Source organism: Phallusia mammillata, chromosome 3, assembly GCF_965637545.1.
Source record: "Phallusia mammillata chromosome 3, kaPhaMamm4.hap1.1, whole genome shotgun sequence".
NCBI lineage: Eukaryota > Metazoa > Chordata > Ascidiacea > Phlebobranchia > Ascidiidae > Phallusia > Phallusia mammillata.
Window position 1 is genome coordinate 18,815,778 of NC_137254.1, and position 23,558 is coordinate 18,839,335.

Here is a 23,558-nt window from a genome sequence, read left to right on the forward strand (position 1 = left end):
AACTTTGGCATGTCCAAGAGGTCTCTTTGGGGCAATATATAAAAAGTTATGCGCGCAAATTTAAGCCTGTGCAACGCAACTTAAAAAACTGTTGCAGTAACGTGCAATTGTGCAAAACGCCTATTCGACATCCCGGTCAACAAACCTAAAAAAGTTACAAGAGCCTTGTACGTCGTTTAACAAACGTTAAAAAATGAGGCCTGTTGTTTTGTCTTGTTCGTAACTATATTCACAACCAACCAATTGCGCGTATTCTGTATTTGACTGCAGTTTGGACCAGCATCCAATACTTTAGTTAGGGCAGTAGGTATCAAAACAATTGCATCAACAAATGTACAAAACATCGCAATAATATATAAAAGAGGAAAAATACTGGTAAAAAAAGCAAGGTAAAAATAAAAAAGGCACCGATAGTGAAAAAGACAAGATATAAACTGTTACACGTAGTCACCAAGTTCTGCATTAAACTCGTTCAACATCTGCAGTAAAACTGAAAATGTTGGGCGCCGATCCGGTGAATAATGCCAACATCCCGCCATTATGCTGTATCTGAAACAAATTGCTTTGAGTAATAGTTTGCTTGGCGAAAAAAAAACTTAATAATGCAGTTTTATTTTGAAACATTAATTTGTTTAATACTTATTATGTTAGCTATTTGCTTTTTTAACTTACAGGTGATCTGGGCAGTTGATTGGTTGAATAAGACGATAACCGTCACGTAGATTATCAGCCATTTCAAAGTCATCAATATCCATATATGGTGTTGCTGCTAACGATTGTAATTCCCACAGTAATACTCCAAAGGACCACTGCAATTTTCATGTAACATTCGTTCAATTAGTATTTTCACGCCATGCATAAAGTACCTCAGGCCGTGGGTGTGATTTCCACCGCAGACAAGATTTTAGACTTTATGCCTTGCCATATTCGAATGTATGGTAGACTGGCTTAATTTGGTACAACGCCTTCAACGGGCCTAGCGTACAATTTAAAACTAGAATAGTGGTTTTCCTATATATTGCCAGTTTATAAATACTACATCATATTTAACGATGTTTCACACATATCATTTACTATATTTATAATGGATATATATTTGTCACCCACATTTCATTGGGTCCCTATCTTTTTTCTGGCACTTTATAACATAATTGTTTTTGCAAGCATAATCTAATGCAGGGGTGGGCAAACTACGGCCCGCGGCCCGCCAAATGTTCGCAAACTTTGAAGAGAAAGTGACCAAGCAACGCTGAATAGAATTATAAGCACAGGCGTAGAGTTTTAAAAATACCGGGGATGGGACTTGCCTAAACGCAGATACTTTTTACGTGCTTTAGCCGGTTGTTTCTGCCACGTTATTATGCAAATCGTCACTTGACACAATTTCTTTGTTCGATAAAGTAAAAGCGGTTTACGTTTTCAAATACATCCCACTTTGCAATGTTGACGCCAAAACTTTGGTCACTTTGGATCAAGTTTAGGTCGTTGCAGTTCTTTGCAAACGAACATTAAACACGGCTATTAAAAGCGGCTCGCATTGTTTAATGTTAGCGCAAGGAATTTATTAACAAAAAAACGTGGTGTAGCCTATGTTGAAACAAATGCTTGTTTATTTTTTAAAACAATTACAGTTGTAGCGTTTCAACCAATGTGTGTACAATCATTAAAGTGACAAACGTATTTGCACATAGCTGAAAATATACTATGTTAATATTTTGGGCTAAATCAGGGGTACACAACGTGCGGCCGTAAGGCGACATGCGGCCGCGGAGACAAGTTTGTGCGGTCGTGGCCATGTATGTTAAAATACATGTACTGGCGGCCGTGACGTAACTAAAACTATTTTGCCTAATATTTTGATTTTCAAACAGCTAAAAACAGCTTTCGTGAGACTGGAAAAAAAGATTACCAGCCTATAGTGACCATATACGCCAGGCTTTTTATCCGCTTATTGTGTGCAAACAATGCGAAAGAACAGGCACCGCAATCGTCACATTACAGTTTATGACGTCATAAACAGTTAGCTCCGTTCAGCTAAACTAATGCACCAAGTTAGAAATTATTAATCTGGGCATTTCAGGCGACTTAAAATGATATATATATGTGATATAAACCAAATTCTTTACACAAGTTATTTCAAAACAAAAAAACAAGTAAGCAATTGGCGTCCGTTGGTGAAATACTATGCGGCCCGATAAGATTAAAAACCTTTGAATGCGGCCCTTGCACTGAAAAGTTTGCCCACCCCTGATCTAATGGGTCCCCACACATATGCATATGCGATTTGGTCTACATGTGATTTTTTGATCTACACATATGATTGTTTTTGCAAGCGAAATCGAATGGGTCCCCACACGCGCGTTTGTGCGGATTTATGGTAAACAAACATCCTGGTTATTTTTAGATTCTTAAGGACAAACTTAACCGACTTTAGCCTTAACCCAAAAAATTTTGTCCGTATTCTTTTTGCATCATTATTGTCATATAATTACAAAAAACAGTAAATAAGAACAGGAAAAATCTTTTCAATTTAATTTCATGCTTTGACCGTGATATTGTCGTTTAAGGTCAGTTTTTAAACACAATTTTTCAAAACTGCATGAAACCCAGTACAGCCATTTTTAATTTTTTGTTTTGGGGGCCTGTGGGTGAACCACTGGGTCGTGTTGGGTCAAACTTCAGGAGGATCAAATTCGGAACAATAACTGACATCTGTGCGAATTTGAATAAATTTAAAGCACTCTTTCTTGACCAAACGCATTTAACAAACCAGTGTTAGACAGAAACGAATATTTTGGGGTTTAAGGGGTGAAAATGGGTAAATCTTTTTTTAAGGTACAAAATTGTTTGAAATACCTTATTTTGCACCAAACAACTAGAAGGGTGGCTTTCTGATATACTTCCTTTTTATATATTCTATACGATATTTACCAATTTACTATACACATCATTTGATCTACACATATGATTGTTTTTGTAAACAAAAACTAATGGGTCCCCACACGCGTGTTTGTGCGGATTTACGGTAAACAAATGTTGCGGTGACTTTTAGATTTTTAAGGACAAATTTTTAGAAAGCATTAACCCAACAATAAAAAATTTTTGTTCGTATTCCTTTTGCACTATTATTGTCATATAATTACAAAAACATTAAAAAAGAACGAAACAAATACTTTAATTTAATCTCTTGCTTTGACCCAGATATTGTCGTCCAAGGTCAGGTTTTAAACACAATTTTTTCCAGAAAGCTGTAACAGTTGTGTTACAGACACTTTAAATTAAAAAGCAATTTGCTACAAGTGTACACATAACAAATTGTTTTTCATTTAACTTTGTTTCGCAAAACGAGTACCATTGACCTGTAGTAACCTCTCAGGGTGCACACGCCAAACGACTGTTTCACCTATTGACACCGTTTTCAATAGCACGCCGTCCTTACTGTTCAACAACACCGTTTAACCTAATTTATACATGCCTTGAGTGTTGATTCCTAAATGTATTGCAAAAAAAAACGCTACGTTATGACGAAAGAAAGTTCTGAACGGTGTTAGTAATACCTACTAGTTGACCTTAAGTAACCCATGGTCATGCGGCGGCCGACCTGACAACGAGCATTTAAAAAAAACATTTATCTTGCAAAAATGTCAAGTTTATTTTTTCAACTTTATTTTGATTAACAAGTTTTGCTTGACATATACGAAACCGAAGCACGCTTATTAGGTTTAAATCACGTCATAGGTGTGAAACCTTTGCCAAAACTGAAAATGTGAGTGACAACTTAATAAAACGAAATAGCATTGCTGTGCAAAACAGCTGATTTCTGTTCACCAAAACGACGTCTCGTAAAACGTCTGTCCGACGTCAAGCTGAGCCCTCCTGCTATCGTAAACCAGTGAGTCTCTTGGGACTTCTGCCTACAGTGTCTTTCTTGACCAAACGAGCGTTAGACACATTTACGTTTCGGGGACCTGTGGGTGAACCGCTGGGTAATTCGGGGTCAAACTTCTGGAGGATCAAGTTTGGATTAATAACTAACATATGTCCAAATTTGAATAAATTTGAAGCACTCTTCCTTTACCAAACGAGCGTTACAAACCAGCGTGCAAAATTTTACGTTTCGGGGGCCTGTGGGTGAACCCCTGGGTCAATTAGGGTCAAACTTCAGGAGGATCAAATTTTGGTTAATAACTAACATCTGACAAAATTTAAACAAATTTGAAGCACTCTTTCTTGACCAAACGCATATAACAAAACATGTTTTAAAATTTTTGCATTTTGGGGGCCTGTGGGTGAACCGCTGGGTAATTCGGGGTCAAACTTTAGGAGGATCAAATTTAGATTAATAACTAACATCTGTCCAAATTTGAATAAATTTAAAGCACTCTTTCTTGACCAAATGCGTTTAACAAACCAGCGTTAGACAGAAAAAAGAAAAAAAAATACGGACAAAAACAATATGTGTCCCCTTCAGGGAAGGGGACCCATAATAAAGCCTAATATAACTCCTAAATGAAGTACTTTATCAAGTATAGCCGTTTTAAAAATTTCACGTTTTGGGGGGCTGTGGGTGAACCGAGGGATCAAACGGGGTCAAAATTCACATGGACCATCTTTAGACCAATATCTATAATGTGTGTAAATTTAAAAAAGTTTGAACCATTTTTTCTTGACCAAAACGTGGGAACAAATCCGCGTTAGACCGAAAAAAAATCCTCCTTCAGGGAAGGGGACCCATAAAAACGTATAGATAATTTTCATGGTTTTTATGGAAAGAACATAAGTCAAGCCACTATAATATAAAAGTAAAACTAGAATCAAACATACAGACATACCACATCACTAGCTGACGAATAAACTTCATGGACCAGACTTTCCAGTGCTAACCACCGTATGGGTCTGTTCTCGTTGTTGCCAAGACAACAATAATCAGCAGGAAAAGCATCTCTGGATAAAGCGTTGTCAGTAATTTTGACCTTCATGTCGTTGTCAATGCTAATTTGAAATAGAAGAATGGTAAACGCGATTAAAAAATGCTGAGTTGGCAGAAATTCATGTGGTACTTACACACAGTTTCTTGTGGCCAAATCTTTATGCACTAAGCCACGTTTTGACAAGTGTGTCATACCGCATGCGATCTACAAAAACATAATGTCATTTTAAAAAAGATTTTTGTAAAACACCGCATCTTAGCCATGGGCGCCGAGTTAAGCGTCTTTTACAGCAGTGTTTCACAAACAACGGGTCGCGACCCAATTTTGGGCCGCCTAAAAACTCTGTTGGGTCGCCTAATTTGGGACAATATCATGTACTTTTTAACAGTGTTTCATACCGGAACGGAACGATACGAAATAACGTTATTCGTTATGTGCAAACTATTTATTTCGTTTGGACCGATATTTTCATTTCGTTCCAGTCTGACATAGTTTATGACGGTATTTTACGGTATTTTACGGTATTTCAGTCTTAACAAACGAATATTGCTTTGTGGTCTTTACAATTAGGGGAAAAGAAGGTTGCAACACACAGCAATTATTGTCGGTAGTTATCACATCACATAATATTTGTCAATAATATTTAAAACAAATGATACTACATTGTTAGAGTTTGTGGATGAAACTCTTGCGTAATAATAATTTGACAACAAATTTCTTCTAACGTATAATGATTAACTTTATTTGTGACATTATACATTATTTGTTAGATCACTGTTGAGCGTTGCCTGGCCGATAATGCATCAAATCTTTTAAAGTTCAGATTAAATGAAATTGTTTTGCCGAAAGAAAAAAAGAAAGGAATGTGTTTTATATTTTGACCAAAAATGGCGCAGTAATTTCCATTAAAACTTAATTTTCAGAAAGCTTTTCTGTTATAAATACAACTAAAATAGGAATTAAGCATATCCATGGGTTGCAAGAAACCACAAAATAGTTTTTCAAAGTATTTGGTTCTTGCCAAAAAGTTTGGGAACCACTGTTTTAAAGCTTAAGTACACGAAGATGTCAAAAACGAAGATACGAACTTGTTTTGGTTACCACTGTTAGTTGGAAGAAAAAAAAGGTTATTGTATTGTTAAGACACAATCAGTAAGGTCACAGTAGCCATTTCAACCTAATTAAAACCTGTATTGATGCCCTGCCCTGTAATCTATAATAGTGCAAGAGTCTTTGGGCCATTAAGTTGCTTAAAATATGGTTCCAATAAGTAAAAAACGTTTTTAACAATTCCCAGTTTTTAAATCATTTTTGCACAATGTTCGTGCATAATAATATTGAATTGCGTTGCTTGTTTGTTAAAACAAACACTACTATCACTGGAAGGTACTAACTTGAATAGCAATCTCCACCAAATCTTGTGTTGATGCTTGTTCAAAACTTGTGTGAACAGAAGGAAAATAATATCCAGATGCATGGGTCATTTTCACTTTTTGCAAGTAATGCTTCAAGTTTCCACCTGCACAAACAAATCTTTAGTTAGGCCATTTAGGGGTTTCAATTGAAACTAAAAAATGGCATTTACACTAAATCGCAAAGCTATTTGCATCTAATAAGCAGCAACTCCAGTCAAAGTCAATTTAATTTTCTTTGCCAATTTAGCATGCTTATGCATTACACTGTTTACAGCACTTTGCACCAGCCAATAACAGTAAAGTAGACAGATTGAATTCAGTCAGTTTGGGTCATGACTAGGGCCATTATTTTTTGACGTAAAAAATGAAAAAATTTGACCTACAAATTGAAAATTTTGACTTTAAAAAACTTTTATTTGACAAAATTTTGACCTATGAAGAATTCAAGTAATTAAATTACGCATTATTGTACAAAAAGTTAAAATATGGCTGTAGGCTAATCTAACTAGAGCGAAAGAATGTGCAAAAGTCTAACAGAAGGGCAAAAATCTGAACATAAACCTAGCCTATTCTGAAAAAAGGAAATGAGCTAATTAAAAATTACTTCCAAAAAACTGCTGCTAAGACACAACAAAAATTATAAGCGAAAATCGAAGCAAGAGCTGCACCTAACCTGCAGCTGCCGTAAAATGACTTCGGACCTACCAAAATTATGCATGTTTTGCGGTGTGTTGAGCATAACGCCATATCAACCTAATTATTGAACACTCACTTGATGGTTTATGATTCACAATAAGTAGGCAATGGGTCAATTACAACAGTATAAAGTAGGCTACAAGGTGTAAAATGAAAAGTTCACTGACAGTGCAACCTGTACAACACCACGACAATGCAGTTTGTAAACAATTTTAAGTTCATAAAAAATTTGACTTTGTAAACAATTTTGACAAGTTTTGACCTATTCTAAAAATTTTGACAAATTTTTGACTTTTTTTGACAAGTCAAAAAATAATCGCCTTAGTCATGACCTTAACTTAAGTTTCCCCAACAGTGGGGTTCACAGTGCAAAAAGTTTTAATTGTTAAACACACCTGATGCAAATGGGAAAATAACTAGAGGTGGTAACGTTGCATCATCTAGCACCACACTTTTAATAGACAACAAATATTTGTGGTGGATTCCTTTCAACATTGATCCCTCAAGAAGAAGCAACCTTTGTTGTTTTTCAGTGGCTGCGTCTGCAAATAAAAATGCAAACTAAGTATTAGGACCAATTTAAAAAGACCAATAAAAATGTTTGCATTAATAGGCAAAAAAATAGGCAACTATTTATTTGTTTCAAAGCACACAAGTTTAGAAGCTCAAACAGGTCTTTTTAGGCTAATTACATACCACAGAATGTTTTGCAAAAACTCCAAATATTATGTTTTGGTTCAATACCATTACTAACATTAACCATTTCATTCAGAATATTACTTTTAAGTTTTGTTCAACATTTAGAAATGTTTTATGCTGTGGTTTTGTGTGATCTGAAGATGCTGGTTAGGCAAGATGTATTTGCACACATATTTATATATTCCATTATATTAATTTAATGATTCTTGGAAAATAAACCTATTTATAAACGAAACTGGCATAAAAAATTAGTGTGTTTTTACAGGAGACAAATGTTTTTCTATGCCATTTGTATAATACCATTGTAATGTTACAGTAAAGGCACATACAAAAAGAAAATCCCATTGGTGGATGGTGGTACATTTATCACAGTTAAGAAACCACTGTAATAAAATAATGATTCTTTTTGCAACTTTTCATGCTAAATATTTTTATTAACAGTACCTGAAACAGTTTTAATCATAACTTGTGAGCCATCTTCAAGAGTTCCTTTGTATATTCGAGCAAATGTTCCTTTTAATATGAGTTCTTCAATATTAACAGCATCCCTGTACCAATTTAACATTTATTGAAATTTCATTTTAAAGGCAATATTTTTGTGTTTTGTGATGAAATGTTTTTGTAAGAAAGAAGGGTTTAAATTTAGTCGTATATACCTGGGTATGGCAATGTCAGAAAGTTTGCTTTGAATTTCTCCAATGTCTGCACCAAGATCATTTATAAAGGGCGTAAAATGCATAATGCTTGATTGTGCTGCAAAGATAAAAAAAATCAATAAAACTTATAGCCAACTAATGTTTAAAATTTCGACCACTAGAGGTGTTTTGAGCAACAACCGTTAATGTTTCTGACGTCATAGGGCTGTTAACAAGCCCCTAACTGCCATGGCGCAAAAACGACCACCAAACAACCCACCAACGAGCAACATACAACTGGTTGCCCTTGTAACACTATTGCTCCAAAGAAATCTTTCGTTTGTGGTGCCCAGTAACATACAAATACGTTTTACACTTTAGGGGCTTGTGGGGTAAATGTTAGGACTACAGGGTTGAACACAACAATCGACACCTATAAATGGCATACCATACAAGAAATCCAAATTTCAGCCAATTCTGACACTGTTTAAAAACTCCATTTTAGGGGGCTAGTGGGCTAAATACTGGGGTTATCAACAAAAACAAAGTGGGATGCACATCTACATGAATATATCTACCATCTGTGTAAATTTCAGCCAAATCCATCAAACATTTGATGGAAAAACGAGTCAGACAAACTTTGGGTAAAAAGACCCATTTTAGGGGGCGAGCGGGGTAAATACTGGGGTTGTCAACAAAAACAAAGTGGGATGCACATCTACATGACTATATCTACCATCTGTGTAAATTTCAGCCAAATCCATCAAACATTTGATGGAAAAACGAGTCGGACAAACTTCGGGGGAAAAATACCCATTTTAGGGGGCTAGCGGGGTAAATACTAGGGTTATCAACAATGAACATTTGATAGAAAAACGAGTCGGACAAACTTAGGGAAGAAAAAAAAAGAAAAAAAAAAGAAAAAAACAATTCGAGTAAAATCAAATATTTTTGGTTAATAAAATACAAGATTTTGTAAATGTATGTGAACAAAAAATGCAAGAGATTTACCTTGTGGTTTCTGGGCATTGTTTGGTAAATCTGGCCTAAGAAACTGCACCAACTGAGGGGAATTGACATGTAATGATTTTGCATTGTCATTCCTATTGCAATAAAAAATAGTTATAATTTGGGACATAAAAAGAAGTCATTATGTTCTCTTAATGCGAGATCAGTTTGATTGCTTTGTTGGACTGTTTTCCGCAAATATGTTTTTTATAAAGAGTTTAGGATCAACGAACATTTTCCCAACACCAATAGGAGTTTTAAGATAAGGATTTATACTGAAAGAAGTTTTTTTCACCTTTTCTATTAGCATGACAATTTTTGTGTGTATTTAATGAACAACTGTACATCACTTGTAATGCCCCATGGGTTGGGCATAGCAGGTTGAATGGTTTAAGCAAGTTATCAAAATCAAAGATTATACAGTAGCAATACAATAATTATGTATTTTGTAGCCCATAAAATTTTAACATACATACCTGGCACCAGTATTAAACTTGCTTGTTTGGCAATTCCACACGGCAACTGCCACCACAATTAACAGTATTAATGACGAAAATACTGCGATAAAAATGTAAAATGACAATGTGCTCTGTTCGGAGTCAGGATGAAAAGTTGAATCTGTAAAAAAACAAATATATGTTTGGTATACAAACAAGCCAAACAAAACACACCAAAAACAAAGTAGATATGCTAAAAAAACAATGACATTTAGGTAAAAACCGAAGGTGTGTGTTAGAGGAAGTCTAAGCTATTACAAAAACAATTTTTGGTGCCTGAAAAGTTGGAGTTAGAACATAGCCTTTACAACAAATTAAATCAAAGATATATAATAAAACATTAAACAAAGATTCCTAAGTACATTTAATTTGTTAACATTGGGTATAAAATGGCTGAAAACAATTCAAAACAAGGCTGTACAAAAAACATCAAAAGTTAATGTATAAACAATTTCAGAAAAGCTTTTGTTTCAAGTTACCTGAAGGAGTTTTAGCGACATTTTCTTCTAGAGGTGTGGTTGGTGGTGAAGGAGAATGCATGAATCTTTTTTGATCTAAACAAAAAAGTAAACTAGAAGGGTGGCTTAGCACATATTGCCATTGCACATATACTATGACCTATTTCGTAATGGGTCCCATATCAGCCACTGTATTTTATACCTTTAGTTGTTTCTGCAAGCAGATCCTCATGGGTCCCCCACACATGCAAAGTTGTAAATAGTGCATTTTTTGAAATAACTATGATAAATTTTGGTGCTATGAGTTTAAACAGGACGAAAAAAAGTCTGCAGAAATAATCATGCTGTGTGAGATAGAAACTACACAAGTCACATTTAATTCGGCAAATGTTTACAAATTACACCCATTTTGGGGGTTAATGGGGTAAAGGCGAGTCTTACAGGGTAAAACACATCAATGAATAATGTACTCAAAACTGTCTAACTTCCATATATAGTTCTGACATTGTTTAAAAGTTCACCCATTTTAGGGGGCTACAAGGTGAAACAAAATAATCAACAGCTAATTGTGGCAAAAGAACAAACTGTCCAAATTTCATCCAATTCCTGCATTGTTTCACAAATTTACCCATTTTAGGGGACTAGTAGGGTAAATATTGGGGTCACAGAGTGAAACATAACTACCGTCAGCTTATTATAGCAAAATAAACAAACTGTCCAAATTTCATTCAATTTGGGGGGCTAACGGGGTGAACACAACAATTGACACCTATAAATGACAAATCTCACAAGCTGTCCAAATGTCACTTAATTCTGACACCGTTTAAAAAACTCACCCATTTTAGGGGGTTAGAGGGGTAACTGATGGGTTTTAACACCCAAAAGTATAAAATATGAAACCACAATGAACTAATCGACAGTCATGTAAAATTTTATCCAAATCGAACAATGTTTAAAATTCTGACCACTAGGGGTGTCATTAGCAACATTCGTTAACACATCTGACGTCATAAGGCTGTTAATACCCCTCTGACTGGCATGTGCAGAAACGTCCACCAAGTAATGCACAAACATAAGTATGATATGTACTGGTGCCTTTATTATACTATTACACTACAGAAATCTTTCGTTTGTGGTGCGCACTAACATACAAAAACGTTTTACACTTTGGGGTCTAGCGGGGTAAATACTGGGGTTATTAAGTTAAACGAAGCAGATGGCACATCTACATAACTATATCTACCATCTGTGAAAGTTTCATCCAAATCCACCAAAGATTTCATGCCAAAAGTGCATGGACAAACTTCGGCAGAAAAAAGAAAAAACAGAAAAAAAAAGAAAAAAACAGAGTGAAATCAAGATGTGTCCCCTTCAGGGAAGGGGACCCATAAATACAAAAAATCAAACAAAGAAATCATTTAAATAAAAAGCATCAAACCTTTTCGGCACTTTTTAAGTCGATGAATTTGCAAATTGAGTGTTTGAGGAGCATCATCAATTGTGTAGCGAAACACAAAATCAATGACAATGGTCACATTGCCATCAAAATCACCGGTGCAACGAAGTGACAATGAAAATGGTTGATTGCTTATAGGAACGGGTCCACTTTTAGGAATCGATAACTTTAATAAATAGAAAGAAATTATTTTTGAGAAATATTCTTCTTGTGCATTGGAAGTAATCCTATGAGACTATGTAAAATTAATCATGTTTTTAAAGGAACACTTTCTTAAAGAGTATTTTAAGTTTAAAATGTTACAGCTTAAATATGATATGGCAAACCAAAAAATATAGTCTGGCCACATAAAAATGACATCTTAATGTTTCATTGTTTGCACACAAAAGTCTGTTAAACTTCTGACTTATATTGAAATAATTGTATGCTTTTAAATACCATTTCAGACCAGTTTTAGAAGGTGAAAGTCCAGCAAAAAGTTTTATATTTCATGTTTGCATTATAAAAAATAGCCATTTCATGTTTGCATAAAAAAATTGTCAGGTCCACAAGCAACACGTTGTACAACATTACCTTCGGTTTATAAATAATTTCACATTGTTCACCACTTGAGCAGTATTCTTGAGAAAAGTTCTGCAATCAAGCAAATACAGCATTAGTACTCTCTTGCTTGTCAGCACAAATTAAAGTCTACCTGTGTTTCATCCCATTTAATGTCATAAAATACCCTAGTGTATTCTGCAGAATTTCTTGCTTGCCAGTAGAAAGTAAGATTTTGATGTTCTGGCTGAACATGAGCAACAAACTTTGCCGCATTTTTGCTCACACGTCCATCATTGACATAAAACAGCTGGGCATCTTCAACACCTACAGTTTTTTAAATGCATTTAATAAACTTATTTGTTTGAGGTTCTGTGTTATGTCTATGCTGTTTATGTTTTTGTTAAACAATATTTATGTTGTACAAACATTTATGAGTAAGCTAAAGTCATCACACCAACTCATTACCCATTTTTGGCAATGTAAGCAATGAAGCTAAAACTAGAATGGTGGCTTTCTGATATACTTCCATTTTATATATTCTATGCGATATTTACCAATTTACTATACACATCATTTGATCTACACATATGATTGTTTTTGTAAACAAAAACTAATGGGTCCACGCGTGTTTGTGCGGATTTACGGTAAACAAATGTTGCGGTGATTTTTAAATTCTTAAGAACAAATTTTTAGAAAGCATTAACCCAACAATGAAAAATTTTGTTGTATTTTTTTGCACTATTATTGTCGTATAATTACAAAAACATTAAAAAAGAACGAAACAAATACTTTCAATTTAATCTCTTGCTTTGACCCAGATATTGTCGTCCAAGGTCGGGTTTTAAACACAATTTTTTCTAGAAAGCTGTAACAGTTGTGTTACAGACAATTAAAAAGCGATTTGCTGCAAGTGTATACATAACTTTTCATTTAACTTTATTTCGCAAAACGAGTTTTTCATTTAACTTTGTTTCGCAAAACGAGTACCATTGACCTGTAGTAACCTTTAGGGTGCACACGCCAAACGACTGTTTGACCTTTTGACACCGTTTTCAATAGCACGCCGTCCTTGGTGTTCAACAACACCGTTTGACCTAATTTATACATGCCTTGAGTATTTGATTCAAAAAAAAAAAACGCTACGTTATGGCGAAAGAAAGTTCTGAACTGTGTTAGTAATACCTACTAATTGACCTTAAGTAACCCGTGGTCATGCAGCGGCCAACCTGACAACAAGCATTTAAAAAACTTTTATCTTGCAAAACAGTCAAGTTTATTTTTTCATATTTAGTTTGTTTAACAAAGTTTTGCTTGACATTATACGAAACCGAAGCACGCTTATTAGGTTTAAATCGCGTCATATGTGTGAAACCTTTGCCAAAACTGAAAATGTGAGTGATAACTTAATAAAACGACATAGCATTGCTGTGCAAAACAGCTGATTTCTAATCACCGAAACAACGTCTCGTAAAACGTCTGTCTGACGTCAAGCTGAGCCCTCCCGCTCTGCCCTATTATTCGTAAACGTACTCTCTTGGGACTTCTGCCTACAGTGTCTTTCTTGACCAAACGAGCGTTAGACACATTTACGTTTCGGGGGCCTGTGGGTGTGTCGCTGGGTCATTCGGGGTCAAACTTCAGGTGGACCAAGTTCAGATTAATATCTAACATATGTCCAAATTTGAATAAATTTGAAGCACTCTTTCTTTACTAAACGAGCGTTACAAACCAGCGTTAAAAATTTTACGTTTCGGGGGCCTGTGGGTGAACCGCTGGGTAATTTAGGGTCAAACTTCTGGTGGACCAAGTTTGGATTAATATCTAACATATGTCCAAATTTCAATAAATTTGAAGCACGCTTTCTGCACTAAACGAGCGTTACAAACCAGCGTTAAAAATTTTACGTTTCGGGGGCCTGTGGGTGAACCGCTGGGTAATTTGGGGTCAAACTTCAGATGGACCAACTTTGGATTAATATCTGTAATATGTCCAAATTTGAATAAATTTGAAGCACTATTTCTTGACCAAACGAGCGTTACAAACCAGCGTTAGACAGAAAAAAAAAATACGGACAAAAACAATATGTGTCCCCTTCAGGGAAGGGGACCCATAATGACCACTTTTATTAATTTTTTGATGCCATAGCAGCTGCAGAATATTAAATAATTTTTAAAACAAAACTGTATGATAACAATTATTAGCGTGCCACAATTCATTTGAAAAAATTCCAAAATATTTTATTGAACTTAAAAACATAAAATGCCATAAAGCCTGTAGAAAACATCTTAGTGCAGACAGAAGTTGTTTCAACAATCCATCCATTGTATATTTGTACAGTAATTAAATTACTTCGTTTAGTCTGCATATGGCGTTCTTAATTCTATTCAACTATTGGCTACATTTATTACATTACCAACACACATGTACCTACCAAAAAGTTTGTATACTTCTGTTTGAGGCAGGTAAAAATTAATGCTTGCTGATCCCAATTCAAGATGGAAACAAAGTAAGCACAAAATGCAGCTGTACCAATATATCATAGTAGTGTTATAACACCAAACTGAACTTAAAGTGTTTACTGAAACAGAAAAACAAAAGGATCAATATTCTATAAACCCAAACCAGTATAAAATGGTCACGTCTAAATCTGCGGGCCCACTTGGATCACTTGGCCCGCCTCATGCAATTAAAAAAACTGCGGGCTCCCAGTTTGCACTTGCAAGAGACAGGCCAAGCAATGGATATAGTGGGCCCGCGAAGTTTTTATGTGCAAGAGACGCGACAAGCAATGGATATAGTGGGCCCGCAGTTTTAGACGTGACCCGTATAAAATGGTTTGTGTGAATTGAAACAGAAAAAACAAATATTTTCCTTCTTTTCCGCTTTTGATATTTTTTGAAACATTCAGCGATTCAGGCATTAAATCTGTTTCAAAATGATTTGTGCCAGTCAAATCATCATAAAAAATAAATGAAGATACTTTTCCCATCATTCTGCTTTACTGTTTTTCGAAACATCACAAAACAAGTAATTTTGTTTTGTTTTTTTGGTTTGCTTAAAAAAAAGGAAGCATCCCTATCAGTATTTTATGCAAAAATTGTGCCTGTCCAATATAAGCTGATGCAAACAGAAGTTAGACACGCTACACATTCCTTGAAAGATAAACATACAATTACAACTTGAGGAAAGAATATATGAAGCTTAGCTTTTATCAGTAGCACGCAAATTTCACTCGTTTTCCGTTTTTCTTTTTCCGAAGTAATTTTTTTTCTTTCTTTTAGAAATGCACAAAATTTCGAACAATTCCCCTAGGTACTAAGTATCTCCTATAAATTTGATTTAGAAATGTTTCGAACAGTTTCCCCTAGCTCTCCTATAAGTTTAGCACAATAATGAAATCAGTCAAGTGCAAAATCCATAGAAAACACAAGTTGTGGGGATGAAAATGGGGCGAAATTAGCGCGAATTTTGCATTGCGCCTTATGGGGCCGATTTATAAAATGATTAATTTGGATACTTTTGCGGTGTTTGATTTTGCAATTTCTGCAAAATTTTGAATAAAAATATAACTACGCTCAACTTATAATGTTTAAATGGAACTGATGAACATGAAATAGAGTTTAAATTAGGTTTTAGCGCAGGGGTTCTTAAACTGGGGGGCGTGAAGGGTTCGCAAGGGGGGCGCAGCACAATCTGGCAGCAAAGTTTTCACTTGCAAACAATTGTAAATTAATGCATTGGAATTATGTCGGCGCTGATTTCGAACTTATTGTTTAAAGTATAAACGCTTCAATACTCTGAAATGGATGTCCAGTTGTATTAACCAAATTTTTCCCACTGCGGGCCGCCGCATAGTTTACATGCCCTAGTGCCGTCTTCTCAAACTTAGCCCATCAGGCGATTTTTTATATGGGCGCCAAGATATGGTCTTTTTGAAACCCCATTTAAAATCTGTTAAATTGTATAATTATTCTCATCTTACAAGGAATGCTTGTATATTACGTCATAAGTGACACAATAAGGCAATTGTTTGCGCACAATTAACACTTTTTGTTTTGTCTGTGACGTAATAAACTGGGTTTGGATCAATCCTGGGCGTTGCAATCCTTTGAGATCGGTAATATTTATTTTACATGTCGTAACAGTAAACTTTCGTAAGGAGTAGATTAGGTTTTGACAGTAACAAAGTTATCAATACGATTTGGCAAACCAAAAATTGGAGCCGGATGAAATGACCTCGCGGGCCGTAGTTTGGTGACCCCTGTACTATATAGTCGGCTGTACATTCTTTATTTGTTCGCAATTTCGCATTAGAGATTGCCCTGACTTTGAGTGAATCAACAATTTCTGGGCAACATATGCGTAGTTTAAAAGAATACTGGCAACGTGTCTCTGTGTTCGCAAAAGCCTACTTTTTTGCAACTTATCAGTGTTGAAGTGACTTTTTCCAACGTTCGGAACTAACTTGACAGTAGCTTAAAGCGGACCTACCATGTATGTTGTTTCCGAAAAACAAGACAAGCATCATTAGTGCTAACGTTTTTTAGGGGGGGGCGTGAGAATAAATAATTAGTGTAAAGTGGGGCGCGACCGAAACAGTTTAAGAACCCCTGTTTTAGCGGGTAAATTTTCCAGTAGATATACATGTAGCCTACTTAAGTCCCGAAAGATAAAAAGGTTGTGATGTATATTCATCTAAAATTGGAATAAATAGTTTGACCATGGTCCTCCAAGGTCAGAAAAGTCATGACGTAATAGTGACGTCATCGTTTATTTACTGCATTTTGACGCTTTTAGCACATACTGAATTTTGAAAGCTTTTGGTGTTGCACAATCTTTCCCTCTGTTTTTAATTTTTTTGAAAGATATTTGACACTTTTTAGTGATAAAAATATTTATTGCATTAATTAAGGTCTATATACCATGTTGAATATGTGTACTGTCATATGCAACACAACCACAAGATAAAATGCAATATAAACAAATACAACTAACATTGATGCATAAAACAACCAATATCAACAAAATTGTTAAATCTTCTTGAATCTATTCACCTGTACAGCACAAAAAGTCTCGTGGGAAATTTTGCATCCAAAGTGGCACTTTTTTCATTTATTTCAGTTTCAGCTGATACTTCCCACAATAGATGTTATGTGAGGATATCACAAAAAATCCAAATGATTTCATTAAGGGCATAAAATAACATGCAAGAATTATTAGCAATTTTCAAAATTGGTGATTCCATAAAATCAAAAAATTCAAAACTTAAGAGACACACTGCACAGTATGACATGTTTTTTTGAAGCTTCATAAACTCAAACACAGTAGTTACATGAAGTCCAATAGATCCTGTGTCAGCCTTCTAAATGTCACAAAATTACATTTAAATCAATGAATGTTATTTGTCTTTCCATCTTGTTATGCATTACTATTTTATGTCATTATTTGTGTCTGTTTTAATCAAAATTGTTGCAAAATAAAACATTGGCATTTATGTTTTACTTTTTCTGAGTCTATATGCCTGTTGGTATTGCAAGCCAGGAGCCATGCCAAACAGCAACTTCTTACACAGGTTTGGTGCGATGGGACACTAGATAATTCTTCTTCAGTAAGGATACTTTGAAATCAACGGCTTGTTCTTTTAAAAGCCCACCCATCCACCAGTTTCTTCATTATATTGGTGCACTTACCTGGCCACCAAACCACTTTTTTTTACTATTTTAAGTTGCAAGTTTATATATATGCACACTTTATTCTTATCATAGAACTGTTAGATGTATTGCAAATTTCTGTAGGTTTGCACTTTTTCCAGTAGCAAAAAAATAAGTATACCGGTAACCTAAATAAAGACTTTAAAAAGTATAACTTTGATAAACAAACTGCTTTGGTTAACACTTATATTACTAAGTTTTTCAAATATCTGTACAGTCAACATTTTTTATTACTAAAAACGGTCGGGATCATTTATATTTACTACACTTTATTCACAAATTTGCTAGCAAACGATGCAGAATTTTTTTTTCGCTAAACTAGTTCCAATAAAACTGCTTTCCTGCAAACTTTGTGCGTTGCCTAGCAACCAATGACGTCATTTTCACGTCACGCATAAATTTTCTTGTCAGCAAGGCAATTTAGAAATAAAAAATATTTAGTCGTTAAGCCAGGTTATTGAAAAAAACATCAAAAACCCTATCGGCCTATCCTTTGCGTTGTTAAAAGCGTGCAAAGTCGCCCCATTTCACGCTCCATGAATTCTCGTGCGACAACTTGTGTTTGATAGATAGACTTTGGTCAAGTGCATCGGTAGAGCTACTAACACTGAGCTTCACCTTTGGCCCGACCTGGGAACTTCTGGTAGGTGGCGCAAAAGAGCATAGGCGTTTATGGTGCTGACTCAGCAATTATTCTTACCGGAAACCCAAATTGCTATAACAGCACCATAAACGCCTATGCTCTTTTGCGCCACCTACCAGAAGTTCCCAGGTCGAGCCAAAGGTGAAGCTCAGTGTTAGTAGCTCTACCAAGTGCATCGGAAGTCGGAACACAACGAACGTAGCGCTTAAAATAACATTTCTAAATCAAAAACGTAGTCAATTAAAGTACGTTCATCGGCATGTTGGGCCGGGTGGTAGACGAGATTATGACTCCTTATGGTAGTAAAACGCCTTTCAGCAAACAAAACTTCAAAACATTCTCTCTGTAGCAGCTACATTGTAGTTTACTTTACCCAATCAGTAGGAAATCTAATGAAGTAAAACGGGCAAGGGTTTGTTGTGTATTGATATTTTTTGTTACAATTTTGCATGTGCGTCAATCAGTAAATCCCCGAGCGTAAACAAACAGTCCAATATTTAACCCATCTCTGAGTCCTAATTAGGCCTGTGCCCTACCTAGACTATAGGGCTTCTATGTTTTTTAGTTAAAGTTGCCATTGGTTGAGTTAAGTTGAATTGAGTTAAGATTTGAGTTAAGTTGAAGGAGGACAAAAAAATCTACATGATTTAGAAAATTATATTTATGTTCTCGAAAAATGGATTTATAGTAGACTACGCATATTGCTATCACGTTTGTAAAGCAGTTGCGCCTGTGCAATATATGCTATGCTTATGCAAACAGACACGCTGCACCTTCCTTAAACAAAAAAAACATACAAGTTTATAGTAATATATGAAGCTTTTATTATTAGCACGCATAAGCGACTATGTATTACGACAATACAACCCAGATTTTTAGAAAATTAAAAGATTTAGAGCTTTATGCAGTTTTCTCCTCTGGTAAAATACAAAAAGGGTTTGAAACCTTGTCATCAACTACAACTTTTACTGGGGTGTAATAAAGAATGTTTATTTGACCCATCATCTAAAATTTATAGTCCCACGTTTATTTAATTGACCTACGCAATAACCACAGTACCCAAGCAGCAATCATTAAAGACATAAAAAACATCATATTGTAAAACAATAAAAAAACTCAAAAACCCGCAAAAAAGGACGGATTGCTTTTTAAAGGCTAACTACAGAGGAAAAGTTGCAAGCTATGAATATTTATACAAGTCGCAAAAACCCTTTGCGTTGTTTATGAAACGCTTTCAATCAAACAATCTTTGGGTCTTCTTGAAGCAGTTGCAGACGATTCGACACGCAAGGCAAAGTCCTGCACACACAAAAAAAACAGATTTACTGAGTAATTACCACAACTGTTAAAGTAAGCTAATTAATTCTACCCAGTTCCTTACTTTTGTAGCGAAAATGTGCACACGCTGCCACATTACCACAAAATGATCCACATCTCTTTGTTGCAATGCAATACCTTCGCAGGGATGGCAGAGAATATCGACGTTTGGCAACTTAAAAATAAGCATATTTCAGTATTGATTGATTTGTGATGAGTTTAGAAATACAATGAACAGACAATTATTATAAATAAGCCCAATATTTTTATGCCGTGTATTTGTCGTTGATATTGCCACCGAAACTTATATTATCGACAACAATTTTCTATCACAAAAGGGGGTTTTTCTATCACAATAATCCCGAAGGAGAATTGCCTTAATTTTTGCACTTCTATTTTATTGTCATCATTTAAATTATTAATTTGCTGACTTTCGAAGGTCTTCTGTCATGTGGATATATCGTTGAGTAAAATTAAATTGGCTCAGTTTTTCCCTGAGTATCACATTTAGGGTATGCTTCCGGGATTGGGTCAAATTTTTAACCTTTAATTAATTGCAACAAAGTACAATGTGAAAAATAGACGTGGTCTACATCTCAATAAAAAGGAGAGCAACTTTAATGTGGCTCCTATACCTTGCTATTCGATACTTTTAAAGCGAATGGAACTTTTGGTGGTCAACAAATGTTAAGGCGTTATATATTTCCAACTCATTTTGAGCTGTTTAAGGTATACGCGCTCTAAAGCCCACAAGCCGTATTTTACACATGCATATCTATCGTTTGATACCTTACGCAGGCTATAGCCTACCTCACGATTGTAAAATCTGCATTAAATTGAACAAACGATTATTATTACTATTGTTCGCTCTATGCCTTTTGCATTAAAATGGTTGCGAGCTTGATATCAAACATTACTCTGCACAGAAAATCTGAACTCACCAGTTTGGTAAATGAAACTTTGATCCGCAAAAATGCAGAAAAGCAATATCCAGCATACAATGGCCCGCATGGTGCTAAAACAAGGCAACCGTAAAGAATACTAACTTAAGAATTCGTTCAATGTAAGATCATGTAATTTAAAACCTTGCGCGCCCAAAATCTGCGCAACATCAAGTTGGTGAAACGGCACTAAGGTTTGATTTATTGTGTCTGCGGCCCCTACTTTTTCTGGATTTTTCAATGGTATCGTACATCAAACGAGTATGGCTCCTTTCATTTTAGATGGTTTGTATCAGACTGATACATAAATAAACAAACGTCTATATACTCATTTCTTCACTATAAGACTGTAACACAAATGCCGTTGGATAAACAAAACAAACGTTTCGACCGGTTGCCTAACTGCCACACATATTTAAAGTATACTATAACATATGATTGCAAACATTTCAATTCAATATTTTATTTGCCACGCTTTGAAATTTATGCATAAACCAGGGGTGGGCAAACTACGGCCCGGCAAAGGAGTTCATGCGGCCCGCCAAACGTTAGTAAATTTTAAATAGAAAGTTACCGAGCAACGCTGGATAGTATTATAAGCACAGGCGTAGAGTTTTTAAAAATAATAAAAAATACCGAGGGTGCGACTTTCCGATACCTATACCATGTGCAGTATCTGTACCCGCACCATACTTGGGAACTAAACACAGATACTTTTTACGTCCTTTAGCCTGTTGTTTCTGCCACGTTATTATGCAAATCGTCACTTGACACAATTTCTTCGTTCGATAAAAGTAAAAGCAAGTCACGTTTTCAAATACAGTCCACTTTGCACGGTTGACATACATGCAATGGCAGCCGTGACGTAACTAAAACTATTTTTCCAAATATTTTGATTTTTAATATGCTGAACAGATTTCGTGAGACTGGAAATAAGATTACCAGCCTAGAAACTATGCGTCAGGCTTTTTATTCGCTTATTGTGTGCAAACAATGCGAAAAAACAGGCACCGCAATCGTCACAATACAGATTATGACGTCATAAACAGTTAGCTTCGTTTAGCTAAACTTATGCACCAAGTCAGAAATTATTAGTCTGAGAATTTCAGGTGGCTGGTATATATATGATATAAACCAAATTCTTTACACCAGTTATTTTGAAACAAAAACAAGCGAGCAATTAGCGGCCGTTGGTAAAATACTATGCGGCCCCATAAGATTAAGAACTTTTGAATGCCGCCCTTGCACTGAAAAGTTTGCATAAACGAAATAATTACGGAAGTAATAATTGCGCGACGGGATCAGTGATATCTAAACATTGGCCATCCAGTCACTTGACCCGTTACTGTTTGTATCGGTCATCCTCCATTTATTATGTGTTTTATACAACACAAAACAGCAGGGCATGACATGTTAAAAATCAGTCGGACACAAAATCGATATTGCAGACAAATAGTTTTTTCCGACTATTTAGTTAGGACTTGATCAGCGATTTTTTGGCTGTTAAACGTTTTAAGTAATTACGTCATCATAAAGATGGGCATAAGAGTACATGGCGTGTGTCTGACACTTTAGGAGGCGTGCTGTTTTTGATGTCGTCGCAACAATGGGTATTTTTAATTAACATCGATTTTATATCACGGAAAAAAATGTTAAAAACACATTGTTTTTAAGGGGATAAAACTGACTAGTTGCAGATTGCGCATGGCGAGTTCGGGCACTGCCTGTCGCATTTGTGTGGAACAGTTTAGTTCCTAAATCAGGGTTTGCGTGAATTTGCGGGTTCGTGGTTTTATTGGGGGCTTACGAAATAGATTTCAAATTACAACTCGTGCAGTATTCGATTACGCCGTTTCTCCTGCTATAGATACCATTTTGATTAAGGCTCATGCAATGACTTGAAAGTATGCTAAACTGAACAGACAGCCGCGGATTGACAAGCATTGCAAGAGACTACCGATCCTCGATCTGGTATAAACAATTCTGCACTTAAATAACAACAGCTTCAAAATATAGATAATAATCCGGTCGTTAAAACGAATGCATACTCGCAGTCAACATACAAGTTCGAAGAATGTATCCCAAACAAAACAGATTGAACTAACAGAAACCTCACGCCTTTTTAGGCACAACCTGGCCAAATACCACAACAATTTAAAAAAATAAGCTTCAGTTTGATTCACAATCTAATTTTATCCAAAGTTTGTTTTTATTATGCTTATTTGATTGTGCAGCTGCTGCGGCGAACAACCCTAAGGATCATAAAAACTGTGAACGCGAACGGCCTTAAGTTGGAAGTGTATAAGAACGTACACTTCACATGTTATGTATCATTGCATCACAATGCCAACTGTTCCGGTGATGTGACAATAACAGCTTTGCATTTTTTTCTGTTGCTGTGCTTTTGGAAATTTTGTGTTGGGTTTTGTTGGGACCACGTATAGTGCGATAAATTGCTTTTGGGTTTGTTAACTTCCGAGTTTACAGAACATTCGAAGGTGGATTAGGCTAACCGATTTTAAACTGTTTGTCTATAGTAGATGAAATGGCTAAATGTATAAAAACTCTGATGTGAAACGAAAGTCCGGTAATGTTGGCTTCATTTTGC

At 35.5% G+C, this 23,558-nt stretch overlaps 1 protein-coding gene and 1 long non-coding RNA gene across 2 annotated transcripts; both read right to left on the reverse strand.

The window, feature by feature from the left end:
• Positions 1-240: 240 nt before the first annotated feature.
• On the reverse strand, positions 241-14,935 carry LOC145220289 (tyrosine-protein kinase RYK-like). Its single transcript, XM_080087543.1, has 15 exons — positions 14,770-14,935; positions 12,490-12,662; positions 12,369-12,428; positions 11,778-11,961; positions 10,361-10,435; positions 9,861-10,002; positions 9,388-9,479; positions 8,398-8,494; positions 8,186-8,289; positions 7,438-7,584; positions 6,326-6,450; positions 5,065-5,135; positions 4,833-4,992; positions 673-809; positions 241-549 (listed from the first exon to the last, which is right to left on the reverse strand). Exons 1-15 carry the CDS (start codon positions 14,876-14,878, stop codon positions 438-440), a joined length of 1,788 nt encoding a protein of 595 aa, XP_079943669.1. The 5' UTR covers positions 14,879-14,935; the 3' UTR covers positions 241-437.
• Positions 14,936-19,521: 4,586 nt separating this feature from the next.
• Positions 19,522-21,281, reverse strand: LOC145219180 (uncharacterized). Its single transcript, XR_013857877.1, has 3 exons — positions 20,951-21,281; positions 20,074-20,184; positions 19,522-19,991 (listed from the first exon to the last, which is right to left on the reverse strand). It is a non-coding gene; the product is annotated as an uncharacterized LOC145219180 (long non-coding RNA).
• Positions 21,282-23,558: the final 2,277 nt, after the last annotated feature.